Below are 13,573 nucleotides of genomic sequence, written 5' to 3' on the forward strand. Positions count from 1 at the left end.
GAAAAATTTGAAAGTGAAAAATTCACCCTATGCTAAGACAGCAGCTATTTTTTTCCTCTAGTTTTCTTCTACTCTTTGTCCAAATGCATATTTTTATAAAATATAATTATTCGTGACATTAAAGGACAAAAATTAGAAATAAAATTTTATGCGACAGTTTCTTCCTGTGGTAGAGTTGTCATTTATAGAACAAATATACAGATAAATGGAACTTTTCAGGCTCTTCAGTAGGAAGTTAACTTGTAGGTGCATGATGTGAAGATGTGTATACTCCTACTTGGGCATCTGGCGATGGTATTACACACCTGTTTTTATAAGTTAGACGAACAGTTCTCGTACCTTCCCATTTCCCAGGCTGCTGTTCTTTGGAAGCCTGTTCCCACTTAGAAATAATGTCACAAATCTAGAAGAAAAGTGAAAAATGGAGATTTATCATACTTTTCGGACTGGCACATCTTGAAGCCACGCATGTCTGTATGCTGGAAAAAAAAAAAAAAAACCTCCAAGGAATGTGATAAAACCAAAGCTTTTTTGTTCCAAGCTTATGTGCAGCTCTTGAGTTTAGGATTTAATTATAAATCGCTCTTTGGTCCACATCCTTTTGGACACACATTAACTCTGGACTGTGGCAATGCATTTTTCACTCAAAAAAGAATCTTAATGAAGGACTGCATGAGATTGGAAACAAGAGGATTCCAGAAATATTTTCTTGACTTAGTCACTGAAGAAGCAACTTTTCTACCTTCTGAGTTTATAAAGATTGGAATAAATAAAGTCATACCAAAGAAATCTGGAATACAATCTTAACATTCTTTGATTGGGAAAGCACAAAAATTCTTCAGGAACCAAATAAATGTTTGTTTATTTAACTGGCCATTTCAGAAATATAAATGAAAGTTTTTAAAAAGATGTGGTAAGCAGTTATTCAACAAAGCCCCTGATATTTACTTAGCTCAAGTCAGCCAAGAATACTAGCTTGCTTCTTGACTAATTTATTTATTTATTTTTAAAATATATTTTATTGATTTTTTAGAGAGAGGAAGGGAGAGGGATAGAGAGTTAGAAACATTGATGAGAGAGAAACATCGATCAGCTGCCTCCTGCACACTCCCCACTGGGGATGTGCCTGCAACCAAGGCACATGCCCTTGACCGGAATCGAACCTGGGACCCTTGAGCCCACAGGCCGATGCTCTATCTACTGAGCCAAACCAGTTAGGGCTTGACTAATTTATTAACAATAGTGTTCTAGGAATGACTGTCTCAAAATTTACATTTGGATTTATTGAACTGAACAGGATATAGTTGGGGCTGACGAGAAATAAGACATTCATTCATCTAGAGTTCTCAATATGCAGTAGGAATATAGGCAAAAGGATGAAGGGGAAACCGTATCTATTAACCAACATGCCTATTGGACTAAGTATAAACAGTAACAGTATTCTGTAAAACCCTATAGAGCCCCGACAAGCTGTTTTGCAAGTGGAACAGGCTTTGTGAGTTACTGATGTTGCATACACTCTAAACTTGTGAGCTATTATTTATAAATCTAGTTCTTCCCCTACTCTGCCCCAATTCTGTCATCTCCAAATCCCAGAAAACTTTTCCCGACAGCAATCAAAGACCATATAAAGTAAGGAAAAGGTCCAGACCCAGCTCCAGCTGTTTGATTTGGGGTAAATCATTTCCCCCTCTGGGCCTCAGTTTCCTCATTTGCCAATTTTTGTGTCTCTCAAGTTCCTTCCGGTTCTGTAATTCTGTATTTCTAATTGTTGCCATAACTAGAAACTTTATTAAAGTTATTGTACTAAGACCCAGAAAAGACTGTTTAAAAGTCTTCTAATTCTGTCTTTGCTCATGATTTTCCTTAAATCTGGAATCCCTTCTTTATTCCCACAGGTCCATTTTCTACCCCTCCTTCAAAGCCCAGTTCAGATCTTCCCTCATTTCCAATGCTGGGCTTAACCTCTCCGCTTAGTGGAATGCGCACAGCACTCTTAAAACACTGATCACTTCCGACTCCAAAGTTACAGTGTATAAGGCTGCTCTTCTCCAAGCAAATTATAAGTGTGCTGTGGGCAGGGGCTATTTCTGATCCTTCTTTGTATTCCCACAGGATCCAGTCCAGCTCCTGGGACACAATAAATATTGCTGAGTAGATGAATAAAATGGAAAGCCATTTGATTAGAGTTTCCACACTTTCACCCATATTACCCTAATACGTAGGGTACTATTACTATTATTAATCCTTTCCCTCTATTTAACGTGTGTGTGTGTGTGTGTGTGTGTGTGTGTGTGTGCGCGCGCGCAGATTGCATATTAAGAATTCTACGGCTTCAACAAAAGTCCCGCAAATTTGTTTTATTGTGAAGATTAGATTGCTTAAATATTTTTGAAAACTCCTGAATTAAACTTGTTGCAAATAGCAAATAATAGCTTCTTTGTCGCTTGCTGGGTGTGCCTCCTTAAAGGGACTTGGTTTTACCTTGATGTTTCCTTGAAGACAATGCTCTAAATCCCTGCCAGAAGGATCATCGGTGAACAAGGCAAATCCAGACTGGGCTGGCTTCCTCATTCCCGTATCCTGGTTCAAAGTGTTCAGAAATTCTTCCACTGTGGTGGATGCATCAAATCCAACGACCTAAACAGAAATAACAAAGTCGTTCTCCAAATGAAAAAGTATGTACATTTCAAACTTGGATTTCAGGGGGGAAACAGGACATACTTGATGCACGATTAATGGTGGCATATGTATATATATATATCTGGGTGCTTTAACTCCCCTTCCCCCCAAAGCACCACTGGATAAATTAATGCTGTCTTAGTCATTAGCTTGCTGTAAGAATTCAGAAATCTTGGCTTCAGCCAACTGAATTAAAAAGAGGCAGATCATTTGACAGCTGTAAACATTTTGCAGTGATATTAGGCCTACCCATTAAAAGCAAACCAAGAAAGACAGTGCACTACGTAATCTACAAACAAATGAAAAAAATAAACAAGAAATGTACTTAAAACAAATGAACTTTTATGCATTTAATGTTTGTTTCTTTAATATGCAGCTAAGTATCTGAATCCTGTGATAAAAGGCGTATGGCTGCAAAGACTAATTGCTAGCTTTGGAACATGTTTGCTTCACTTAATAAGCCAACATCCAGATCTGAGAGTTGGGAGGGCCCACATAAGCTTTCCCAGATAATTCCTGAGATTTGGAGACTTTTGCAGCGGTTCTCAACCTTCCTAATGCCGCGACCCTTTAAAACAGTTCCTCATGTTGTGGTGACCCCCAACCATAAAAATTATGTTCGTTGCTACTTCATAACTGTAATTCTGCTACTGTTATGAATCGTAATGTAAATATCGGCTATGCAGGATGTATTTTCAAGGGTCGCGACCCACAGGTTGAGAACCGCTGCTTTAAAGCGACTGAGCTTGTACCACCCAATGTTAGTAATTATTTCCTCACCCAGCAGGCGCACTGGCGACCTCAACCAAAGCAGTTTTGTTTTTTCATGTGAATCCTTTTTATTTAGCAAAGCTGTTTAAAAATGCAGCAGTTTGATGGAAGATCTAATTTATTTGCGAGTTTATCACTGCCAGCTGCTGACAAAGGTAGGTGTACAGCCTCATTTCTCTGTTGCCCAGAGGCCACACACAGGACCTCGGGCTCAGCATGTTTCCTTCGGGGTAGAAAGTCTAACTCACCTGATAGATGCCATTCATGAAGTGCACAGGGATGCTGAAGGGCAAAGAGTGATGATAAGGATTTCGAAGAAGGGTCGAAAGGATTTCCATTCTTGAGGGTCTGGCTTCCCGATCTCCATTTTGTTGTGTTCTTTCTACACATCGCTGGCAATAAATGGCATATTTTCCAAATTCTGTCCTATAACACAAAGCTTAAGATAAAGCCCAAGAATAAATTTAATTAAGACAACCTGATAGCTATGAAGTCATTAAGAAAGCTTTCCGTGGTGTATACTATTACAATGTATTATGCTAATGTTGACAGTAGTGTTTCTTTTAGCAGGATATTATTAAGCCTCTGTAACTTTTCCCATTCTTTGGGCAATCTGTCACTGATCGCAACTCAAGTCACACGATCTCGATTACAGAGTCCCCAAAACGTACTATGAACTGGAGAATATTTTTCTGCTGCTTCCAAGTTGTTTTTTTGTCTCATTGTGCTTGTTTATTTGTTTATCTGAGTTTCAGGGCTTATTTAAGCAACCTGGCATCAACTTCTTGGACAACATGATCCTGATAACCCTTGGCTGGCTGCCTTGGGTCCCAAAGTAAAAAGCCATTGTGACAGTTGGATTGTAAATGTCTTTTTTCCAGGAAATAAAAATTCCGAAGTAATTCAAATACACACAGGGAAAACCATCAGGGGCATTTTCCACATAAAACAATTCAATGTGGAGAAAAACAGTAATAGGGAAAACTAAGGAAGCAAAGTAGTTGCTGTTATAACGATAACAAATGCTAAGTCATTCATCCTTGAAATACACACGGACTTTTCACTTAAAAATAGTCTTTATCAGGTTTCAAGCGCTCACTGCAATCTTCCATGAGAGATTTAACATAGTAAAGGAAATATTTCTCAAGCTCCACGTAAATGGTAACCAAAGGTTCTCTGTACCAACATTTGTTTCACGCATTCTCTACCTGGCAGGTTACTAAATACTTAGGATTTGTTGTAGACTTTCAGAGGCCACATAAACGGTTCAGCTGGCTAGTTTTCTGCACACCTGGGATCTGCATTCCTCTTAAGGTGGAGCCTGAGAAGCCACAGGAAAGGATGATGGGGAAGGAAGAGCCCCACACAGAGCGCCAAGAGCTGCCAGGCCTGGCAAAGAGAAACAGCGTTAGGTTAGACGCCGCGCGGCAGTCAGAGATCCAAGTCAGAGCCAGTGTGACGGACAGAAGTTGATAGTCTTCCTTCCTTTTTCTTCTTTTGGGTTTTCAAGGTTTTATTTAGTTTAGTAGTTTGTAGCCTTTCTTGACCCCAAATGTGTTTGCTTCTTCCACATATAGATTATCTTCTCAGAGCAATTATAATCCATAGAAACATTTAAAAGGCCACATTGGGTCAGATCCATAATCCAGTTATGTATGTAGTTGTCTACAACTGAGATACTAAAAGACATGTGGATATATAATAATCCTTTTGACATCAAAGATTAGGAACATTGCTCCTTTTTGGTTCATTTATGTATTTACTCATTAATGGAAATAGAAGCAATGGCTTTGAGAAAGGACAGATTGAAAAATAGTAAAAAATCATATACCCCAAAACAAAACCAAAATACCCACACATACTTACACATATACATACATATATAAGGGACAAATATAGAAATAACAGAGATTAGGTAATATGGATTATATGTGACTTTTCCTTTTCCTTTGTTCTGTATTATTTTATTTTTTCCCATTAAGCAAGTGTAGCTTCAATATTTTTTAAACTGTTATATTAAAAAGGAGGAGGAGACCTGTGCACAATTCACTGGACTTTTACACAAGAATTAGGTTCAAAGACGTATACTGCACAGGTATTTATTATAAGAAAAAGAATTGGAAAAACCTACATGGATAGTAATTGATATTAATGCAATCATTAATGTTTTGAAGAATGTTGCAGAATATCGGGGGAAAATGATTATGTTCTATAGTTTTAAAAAATTAGTATGCACACTGTAACCCTAATAACGTGAAAAATGTGAAAGCATATAAACACATACACATACATTTCTACAGAAACATGTAAATAAACTGAAAGGATATACATCAAAACATGAATAGCTATTTTCCCTTTTCACACTTTTTATATTTTCCAATGTCTACACTGAATATGCATCATTCTTACCATCAAGACAGCAGCCTCATTTTAAATTGCGTGTATGTGTATCACTATATACCTGCAATGGTCCTGGTTGGCTCTGTGGCTGTCTCCGTCTTGTCTGTTTAATGAGCTGACAGCAAATTTCATTCTGTAGCTCAGGATGTGTCAGGCAGACCTGCAAAGCACTCTGGGCTAGCGATACGTGGTAATCAATTGCAGGGGAGTCAACTGCAGCATTGATAAAAAGCTGGCAGGTCTGGATTAAGAAAAAGTTACAGTCAAGGTGAGGAATGATTCAATATTCTGCGTGAATTATGTTGATTCTCTTCTTAACAATGGTTTTTTCCCCAAATGGATGGAAAAGATATATTATGGTAACACTAATCAAAAGCAATCCAGAGTGGCTACATTAATAGCCGACAAAGGAATTTTGCCAGAGATAAAGAGGGTCACTTTATAATAATAAAGGAGCCAGTTCATCTAGAAGACATAACAATTTTAAATGATTATGTGCTTAATAAAATATATGAAGCAAAAACTGACCGGACTGTAAGGAGAAATAGACAAATGCAAAATTATAGTTGGAGATTCCAAATACTCCTCTCTCAATAATTGAGAAAACAAGCAGATGGAAAATCAGTAAGGATTCAGAAAACTTGAACAATACTATCAACCAACTTGACTTAATTGACACTTAACAGAACACTCCATCTAAGAGCAGAATATGCATTCATTTTAAGGGTATACAGAACATTAATCATCTCCTGTCCCCGATAAGCTTCATAAGGACAGAAACTGTGCCTTATTTATCTTTTTTATTCTCTACACGGCATAGAGTGACAAAGCAAAGGTTTAATGAATGAATGGATTTAAAATCTGATTAAATAAACATAGTATCTATTAAGAAACATTAAAATGTTCATAAACACCAATGGATGGTTTTAATATTGTGTCATTATACGGTAGGTAGTCGTTATCTCTTCTAAGAACAGGTATGATCAAATAAATTTAGCCTCTAACCTAAAGCATTGCTGCCAAAGAACTTCATCATAAAATGATCAATGAAAAAAGATTTCCACCATTAACTTTTATCATGTTAAGAAAGTATCACTATTTTATGAACGTTAAACTTGTCAAATGCCTTTTTAGCATTTTTAGAGATGATTGTCTACTTAATAATAAATAATATTAGTTGACATCTAATATATAGACATCCTTGATTTCCTGTAACAAATCTCTTTTCGTCATGATAGAGTATTCTTGTAATATGATGCTGGATTCTGTTTATTAATATTTTACTAGTTTTTGCACGAAACGCTCTGTTTTGTATAATTGTTTCTGGGGTTTGGTTCCAAGTAATACTTCACAAAGAGAATCTGGTGATATGACCATTGAGAACTGCTTCAAATATTCCAATGTTGGGAAGCAGTGGGGATGGGGAGACTAAAACAAAACTGTCCATGTGTTGGTGCTATGGAGCTGAGTGACGAGTACCTTGGGCCTCATATTTTCTCTACTCATATGTTTGAAATTTTCCAAAATAAAGAGTAAAAAACACACACACACACAAGAATTTGGGAAATTTCCTTTTTTTTCTATGAACTGAAATTACCTACACTTTAAAAGTTTGGTAAATTTTCCTGTTTAAATTTTCATTCTCTCGAGGAGAACCAAGATGGCGGCATAGGTTAACGCCGGAGTTTGCTACCTCAAACAACCACCTCAAAAATACAACTAAAAGACAGAACGGACATCATCCAGAACCACAGGAAGGCTGGCTGAGTGGAAGTTCTACATCTAGGAGGAAAGAGACTCAGAGGAGGCGCAGTGCAGAAAATACAAAGGTGCGGAGGTGCGAGCGGAGTGGGCTGGTGGCTGAGGGCGTGGTTGTCTTTTCCAATCGGGAGGGAGTCTCAGATTCTGAGCTCCAGATCCGGGCGAGTCTCTAGGGACCCAGACTCAAACGGGAGAAGCGGGACTGTCTGGCTTCGGTCGGAACTCGAAGGCAGCTTTCTCTCCGAGGTTTGCAGCGGTTGCTGGGACTCTGAGAGGCAGAGCGCCCGGGGACAGGACTGAGAGCAGCCATAACTGCTTGCTCTGCCCGCCCTGTAGATCCCCTGGGACACGCCCCGCCCAAGTCCTGCACAGAGCCATTTGCTGGATAGCCTCAGGCAAAGGCTAGATTAGCACCTCCCTAGAGGACAGAAGTTCTCTCACAGCAGACACAGCTGATTCTCACAGCCACTTGGCCTGGGGCTCAAATCCCCTCTAGTATTACCTACAACAATCAAGGCTTAACTACAACAAGACTGCCCACAAAGACCACTAGGGGGTGCACCAAGAAAACATAAAAAAATGCGGAGACAAAGAAACAGGATGCAAATGTCAGAAATGGAAGATATAGACCTCAAAACCACACTTTTAAGGTCTTTCAATAATTTTCTAAAAACTGCCGATAAATGTAGGTAGATCCTCAAGAAATCTAATGAGACCTTCGATGTTGTGATAAAGAACCAACTAGAAATTAAGCATACACTGACTGAAATAAAGAATATTATACAGACTCCCAACAGCAGACCACAGGAGCTCAAGAATCAAGTCAAAGATTTGAAATGCGAAGAAGCAAAAAACACCCAACCGGAAAAGCAAAATGAAAAAAGAATCCGAAAATACGAAGATAGTGTAAGGAGCCTCTGGGACAGCTTCAAGCGTACCAACATCAGAATAGGGGTGCCAGAAGATGAGAGAGAGCAAGACATTGAAAACCTATTTGAAGAAATAATGACAGAAAACTTCCCCTACCTGGTGAAAGAAATAGACTTACAAGTACAAGAAGCGCAGAGAACCCCAAACAAAAGGAATCCAAAGAGGACCACACCAAGACACATCATAATTAAAATGCCAAGAGCAAAAGACAAAGAGAGAATCTTAAAAGCAGCAAGAGAAAGAAACTCAGTTACCTACAAGGGAATACCCATATGACTGTCAGCAGATTTCTCAACAGAAACTTTGCAGGCCAGAAGGGAGTGGCAAAAAATATTCAAAGTGATGAATACCAAGAACCTACAACCAATATTACTTTATCCAGCAAAGCTATCACTCAGAATTGAAGGTCAGATAAAGAGCTTCACAGATAAGGAAAAGCTAAAGGAGTTCATCACCACCAAACCAGGATTATATGAAATGCTGAAAGGTATCCTTTAAGAAGAGGAAGAAGAAGAGAAAGGTAAAGATACAAATTATGAACAACAAATATGCATCTATCAACAAGTGAATAAATAATCTGATGAACAGAATAAACTGGTGATTATAATAGAATCAGGGACATAGAAAGGGAATGGACTGACTATTCTTGGGGGGGAAAGGGGTGTGGGAGATGCGGGAAGAGACTGGACAAAACTCGTGCACCTATGGATGAGGACAGTGGGTGGGGAGTGAGGGCGGAGGGTGGGGTGGGAACTGGGAGGAGGGGAGTTATGGGGGGAAAAAAGAGGAACAAATGTAATAATCTGAACAATAAAGATTTAATTAAAAAATAAATAAATAAATAAATTTTCATTCTCATGTGGATTTAGTTTTGGCCATTTATATTTTATTATAAAGACGATCACTTCATTCAGATTTTCAAATATATTTGTGTAGAGTCTTTCTTGTTTTCAGTAGTTGTGTATTCTATGGGTGGGTTTTAAAAAATGTTCCATTATGGTAATATTAAAACATAAACAAAAGTAGAGAGAATAGTATAATTATTACTCATGCACTCATCACCAAGCAACAACAATTATTAGCATTTTGCTAAACTTGTTTCATTCAACCTCCACTCTACTTTTTTTTCTGCAGTGTGTATATGTATGTGTGTGTGTGTGTGTGTGTGTGTGTGTGTGTATCATGATTTTTACCAATAAATACTTCAGTATGGATGTACAATTGATAAATTTCCCCCATAACCACCATGTTATATCATACCCCCCCCAAACTAACAATAATTCTTGGATATTATCTAATAAGCAGATGACTTTATTGAGATGGGAGGAATGTAGGCAAGAAGAAGCCAAAAGAAACACAAAAACTGAGACTCTAAGAGACTAAGGGAAAATGAAATACCAACCTCCTAGTGTAGAGTTGAGATCTGAATCCATAGAAGTTATACTATATTTGGAAACTAGAGGAATGAAGGAGAAAATAGATAAATAATGTCTTCTGGGGAAAGAGATTTGAGGTGTTCATGACCGATGCCATCTAATTTTCTTAATAAATAGAAGGTAAGTTTGTTGTGAGGAACATTAATTATTGATGGGGAAGTTTGAGGGCGAATGTGACCAAAGACAAGCAGAAGGAGAGATAGTCAGCCGTGAGGAATGAATACTCCAGGTTTATATTGGCTCCAGTCCACTGGGGTGTTTAATGTTCTCTAGAAGTGCACATGTGATTAACATGGCAGCAGGCAAGAAAGCAGCACTGATCTAGGTTGGGGTTTAGCTGGAAAGTTCATGGAATTATGGGTCCCTAGGAACTATGAGTATTAATGAAAGTAATCTAGGCTGGAATAAGAAGGAAGAACAGCCAAGAGGAAGTTATCATGCTCTCTCTTGATCTCCAAGAAAATAAACGGCTCCAAACAAAGATCTTAGTGAGGAATGAAAAATGGACGAGTAAGAAAATAAGAGAGCTCACAGGCTAAGAGAATATGGTTAAAGAAAGAGATATTAGAATTTAAACTTTTAGAGGTGGTGTACTTCTACGGAACGGAGAGGTCAGGGTGTGGACATGGAGAACGGGAAGGTGAAATAGACTAGAGGTGAAGCTTACTGGCATTAAGAAGGTCAGGAATCTTAGAGCACTGCATTGGTGCATCAAGTAATAATGAGGTCATTCAGCATAATGGCAAGATCTGAGGCCGAAAGAGCGTGAGCTGGGAGCCAAAATCCTTAATGAAAAGTTAGCAGAAGCTGACTAAGGACAGAGATGGGGTAAGAGTGATATAGTTGAATGACAAGTTTCAAGTGCTCACGGGTTTCTAATAGAAGCTGGACGGTAAGAATTTGAGAGCAGCACTGGAGAAGACGGGTGCTGACCCTCTCCCAGCACCGTTAGGTGTGATGTGAGAAATCCCTCCACGTGAGAGGCGAATGGGAAACGAGTCTTCAGATCTTACGTGTTTCACATTGCCCAAACCACACACAGTTTATTTCAGTAAATCCCAGATTCTCACTTGGAAAGCATATTAAAGTCACCTCATTTTATTTCAGTAGACTTTCTTAGTAACCTTAACCACATTTTGAATTTTCTTGGGAAAAGTGAAACTTTATATCCCTAAATTGTTTATTTTTATTTTTTCAAATTAAAATGTTAATAACATATAACGCCATATAAATTTTTACCTTAAATAATTTAATAGCTTCTGTCTGTAGAGCTTCAGAAGGCAGTGTTGTCAGAGGGGAAACAATTCCTTCCTTGCTGTGACACAAAGTAGGATGTCTCCATATCTGAGAGGCTAAATGCAGGGTAAAATACAATTAGAAAACAGAAAGAATCACTTATTTTGGCCTCCCATTTATTAGCCCTTTATAGAAATGAGCTAACTTGGCCTGGCTCACAACTTTAAGTCATAAAGGTCATGAAAAAAGCTTTGGCAACATTATTTCATTTCATTTTCCTGGCCATTGGGAATTCTCATGTCTCTGTTTTGGAGAAATTAAATCTAGAAGACTTTGGTCTTAATATTCTTGGCTGAAACAAGTCTACCAGGGCACTATGATGTTGCTCAGATGTGCTAAAGATTGGGGACCCAGGTGGGGAGATGATTATACATGAGAAGGAGCTGCAGAAAGATCTCGAAAGGAGAAACCAAGTAGGAGGAGATAGAATGATAAAGAAGAACTTGAAGTCATTCTTAACATCAACATTTACTAAATTCCTATGCTGGGTACTCAAAATAAAATGTGATCTCTGCCATTAAGTAAAGCATAACACAGAGTCTAGACTCTCAATGGGGAAACCCGAGCCATAAAAAATAATTTCAATGCAAAGGAACAAATGCTATGAAGTAGTTAAAAGGCAAAGTGCACTCCGAACTTAATTTTAACACTTATTAAGAACCTTTTATGAGCCAGATGCTAAGCTGGAGTGGGCTGGCTGGGGGAGCTTCTGAGGTAGGCAGGATTTTATCAGGTTGGTGAGGAATGTGAGGAAGGGGGGCATTTCAGGCAGAGGGGTATTGTCAGCAAAGGCAGAGGTGTCACAGGACATGGAATTTGGGGGAATGATGGTGTCCCTGGAGTCTAGGAACCACAGTGAGAATCCTGACACATGACAAGCAAAGCCAGGGAAATGGTGGATAGATTGCAGGGAAAGGAACTTACAAAGTAAAACTCCATTCGGCTAAGGGGGTTTGGATGCATTTCATAAACCAGACAGCCTTATATGTTATGAACTTACAAGGTTCCCCTTCAATATTTAGCAATTTACAAACGAGTTGTTCAAATTCAGATCCAACATTTACAGTGTTACTTCCAGCTGCAACGGTCAGGTGATAAAGCCAAGTGTCCTTAAAAACAAAACGTATTAATAGAAATGTTAACCAGTATGTAATTTTTGGTGATTTAAGGAAAAAACAACAACAACTTGCATAAACAATGGGAAACCTCACTAAAAAAACAAAACCTCTTTAATTTTTAAATAATAATTAAAAGCAAGCCACGTATTCAAACAGTTCTGAAGTAGGGTCACTTGAATTGTGCTCATAGTACTTTTCCCACTGTTCTATAGATGTTGCTTAGAAAAACATGATAAAATTAAAGTAATATAATGTTAAGAGACTAGAATAAATACAACCAGTTAATATTCCTTTAAGAAATACAATAAATTCTACCACATTTAAAATCTGACTCCCGCCCTAACCGGTTTGGCTCAGTGGATAGAGCGTCGGCCTACGGACTGAAGGGTCCCAGGTTCAATTCCGGTCAAGGGCATGTACCTTGGTTGCGGGCACATCCCCAGTCAGGGGCGTGCAGGAGGCAGCTGATCGATGTTTCTTTCTCATCGATGTTTCTAACTCTCTGTCCCTCTCCCTTCCTCTCTGTGAAAAATCAATAAAATATATTAAAAAAAAAAATCTGACTCCCAATGCATACAAATAACACATACAAAATACTTAGGAAATCCAGAAAATTTAAAAAAGAAAATAATACCGAGAACAAACTTACCTCAATACAATAAGGGCCATATAAGAAAAGCCCACAGATAATATCATACTCAATGGTGAAAAAAGGGAAAGCTTTTTCTCTAAGATCTGGAACAAGGCAAAGATGCCTGTTCTTGCCACTTCTGTTCCAATTTTATGTAGTCAAATCTATCACCCATTTCTACTGTGTTTCTTACATTGCATTTCTTTTTTCTTTTTTAGAAAGTACTTTCTATTCCAAGATCAGATAAAGGCTCTTTTAAAAAATTGTTTAACTCTTTAAATTCACCTGGAAATTATTTTGCTATATGTGTGAGATGACAAACTAATGTTTTCCTAGATAGCCAATTTCCTCAATATATAATGAACACAAAATATTATATATTGAATAATCCATTACTTCCCCATTCATTGTGATGCCTCTTTTTTTATTATATTAACTTTTATATTTTCATATGTGACTACATATATAATAATAGTTGACTTTCAATTTTATCTAAACCAAAATTTTGTTGAAAATGAGTCAAAATTATAAGGTTGGAGGCCTTAAGA

At 38.0% G+C, this 13,573-nt stretch overlaps 1 protein-coding gene across 5 annotated transcripts in view; it reads right to left on the reverse strand.

The window, feature by feature from the left end:
* Positions 1-13,573, reverse strand: part of PLEKHH2 (pleckstrin homology, MyTH4 and FERM domain containing H2) — a 76,913-nt gene that overhangs the window by 16,295 nt on the left and 47,045 nt on the right. For 3 of the 5 annotated variants that reach the window (XM_036334720.1, XM_036334719.1, XM_036334721.1), the window contains 7 exons: positions 12,277-12,385; positions 11,220-11,332; positions 5,915-6,094; positions 4,745-4,842; positions 3,702-3,879; positions 2,485-2,640; positions 306-403 (listed from right to left, as the gene is read on the reverse strand). In XM_036334720.1, coding sequence (XP_036190613.1) covers positions 306-403; positions 2,485-2,640; positions 3,702-3,879; positions 4,745-4,842; positions 5,915-6,094; positions 11,220-11,332; positions 12,277-12,385 — 932 coding nt within the window. The remainder of the gene's footprint in view (positions 1-305; positions 404-2,484; positions 2,641-3,701; positions 3,880-4,744; positions 4,843-5,914; positions 6,095-11,219; positions 11,333-12,276; positions 12,386-13,573) is intronic. The other 2 variants (XR_004971853.1, XR_004971854.1) reach the window with 2 other exon arrangements.

The sequence above is a fragment of the Myotis myotis genome, unplaced genomic scaffold (genome assembly GCF_014108235.1).
Source record: "Myotis myotis isolate mMyoMyo1 unplaced genomic scaffold, mMyoMyo1.p scaffold_m19_p_14, whole genome shotgun sequence".
NCBI lineage: Eukaryota > Metazoa > Chordata > Mammalia > Chiroptera > Vespertilionidae > Myotis > Myotis myotis.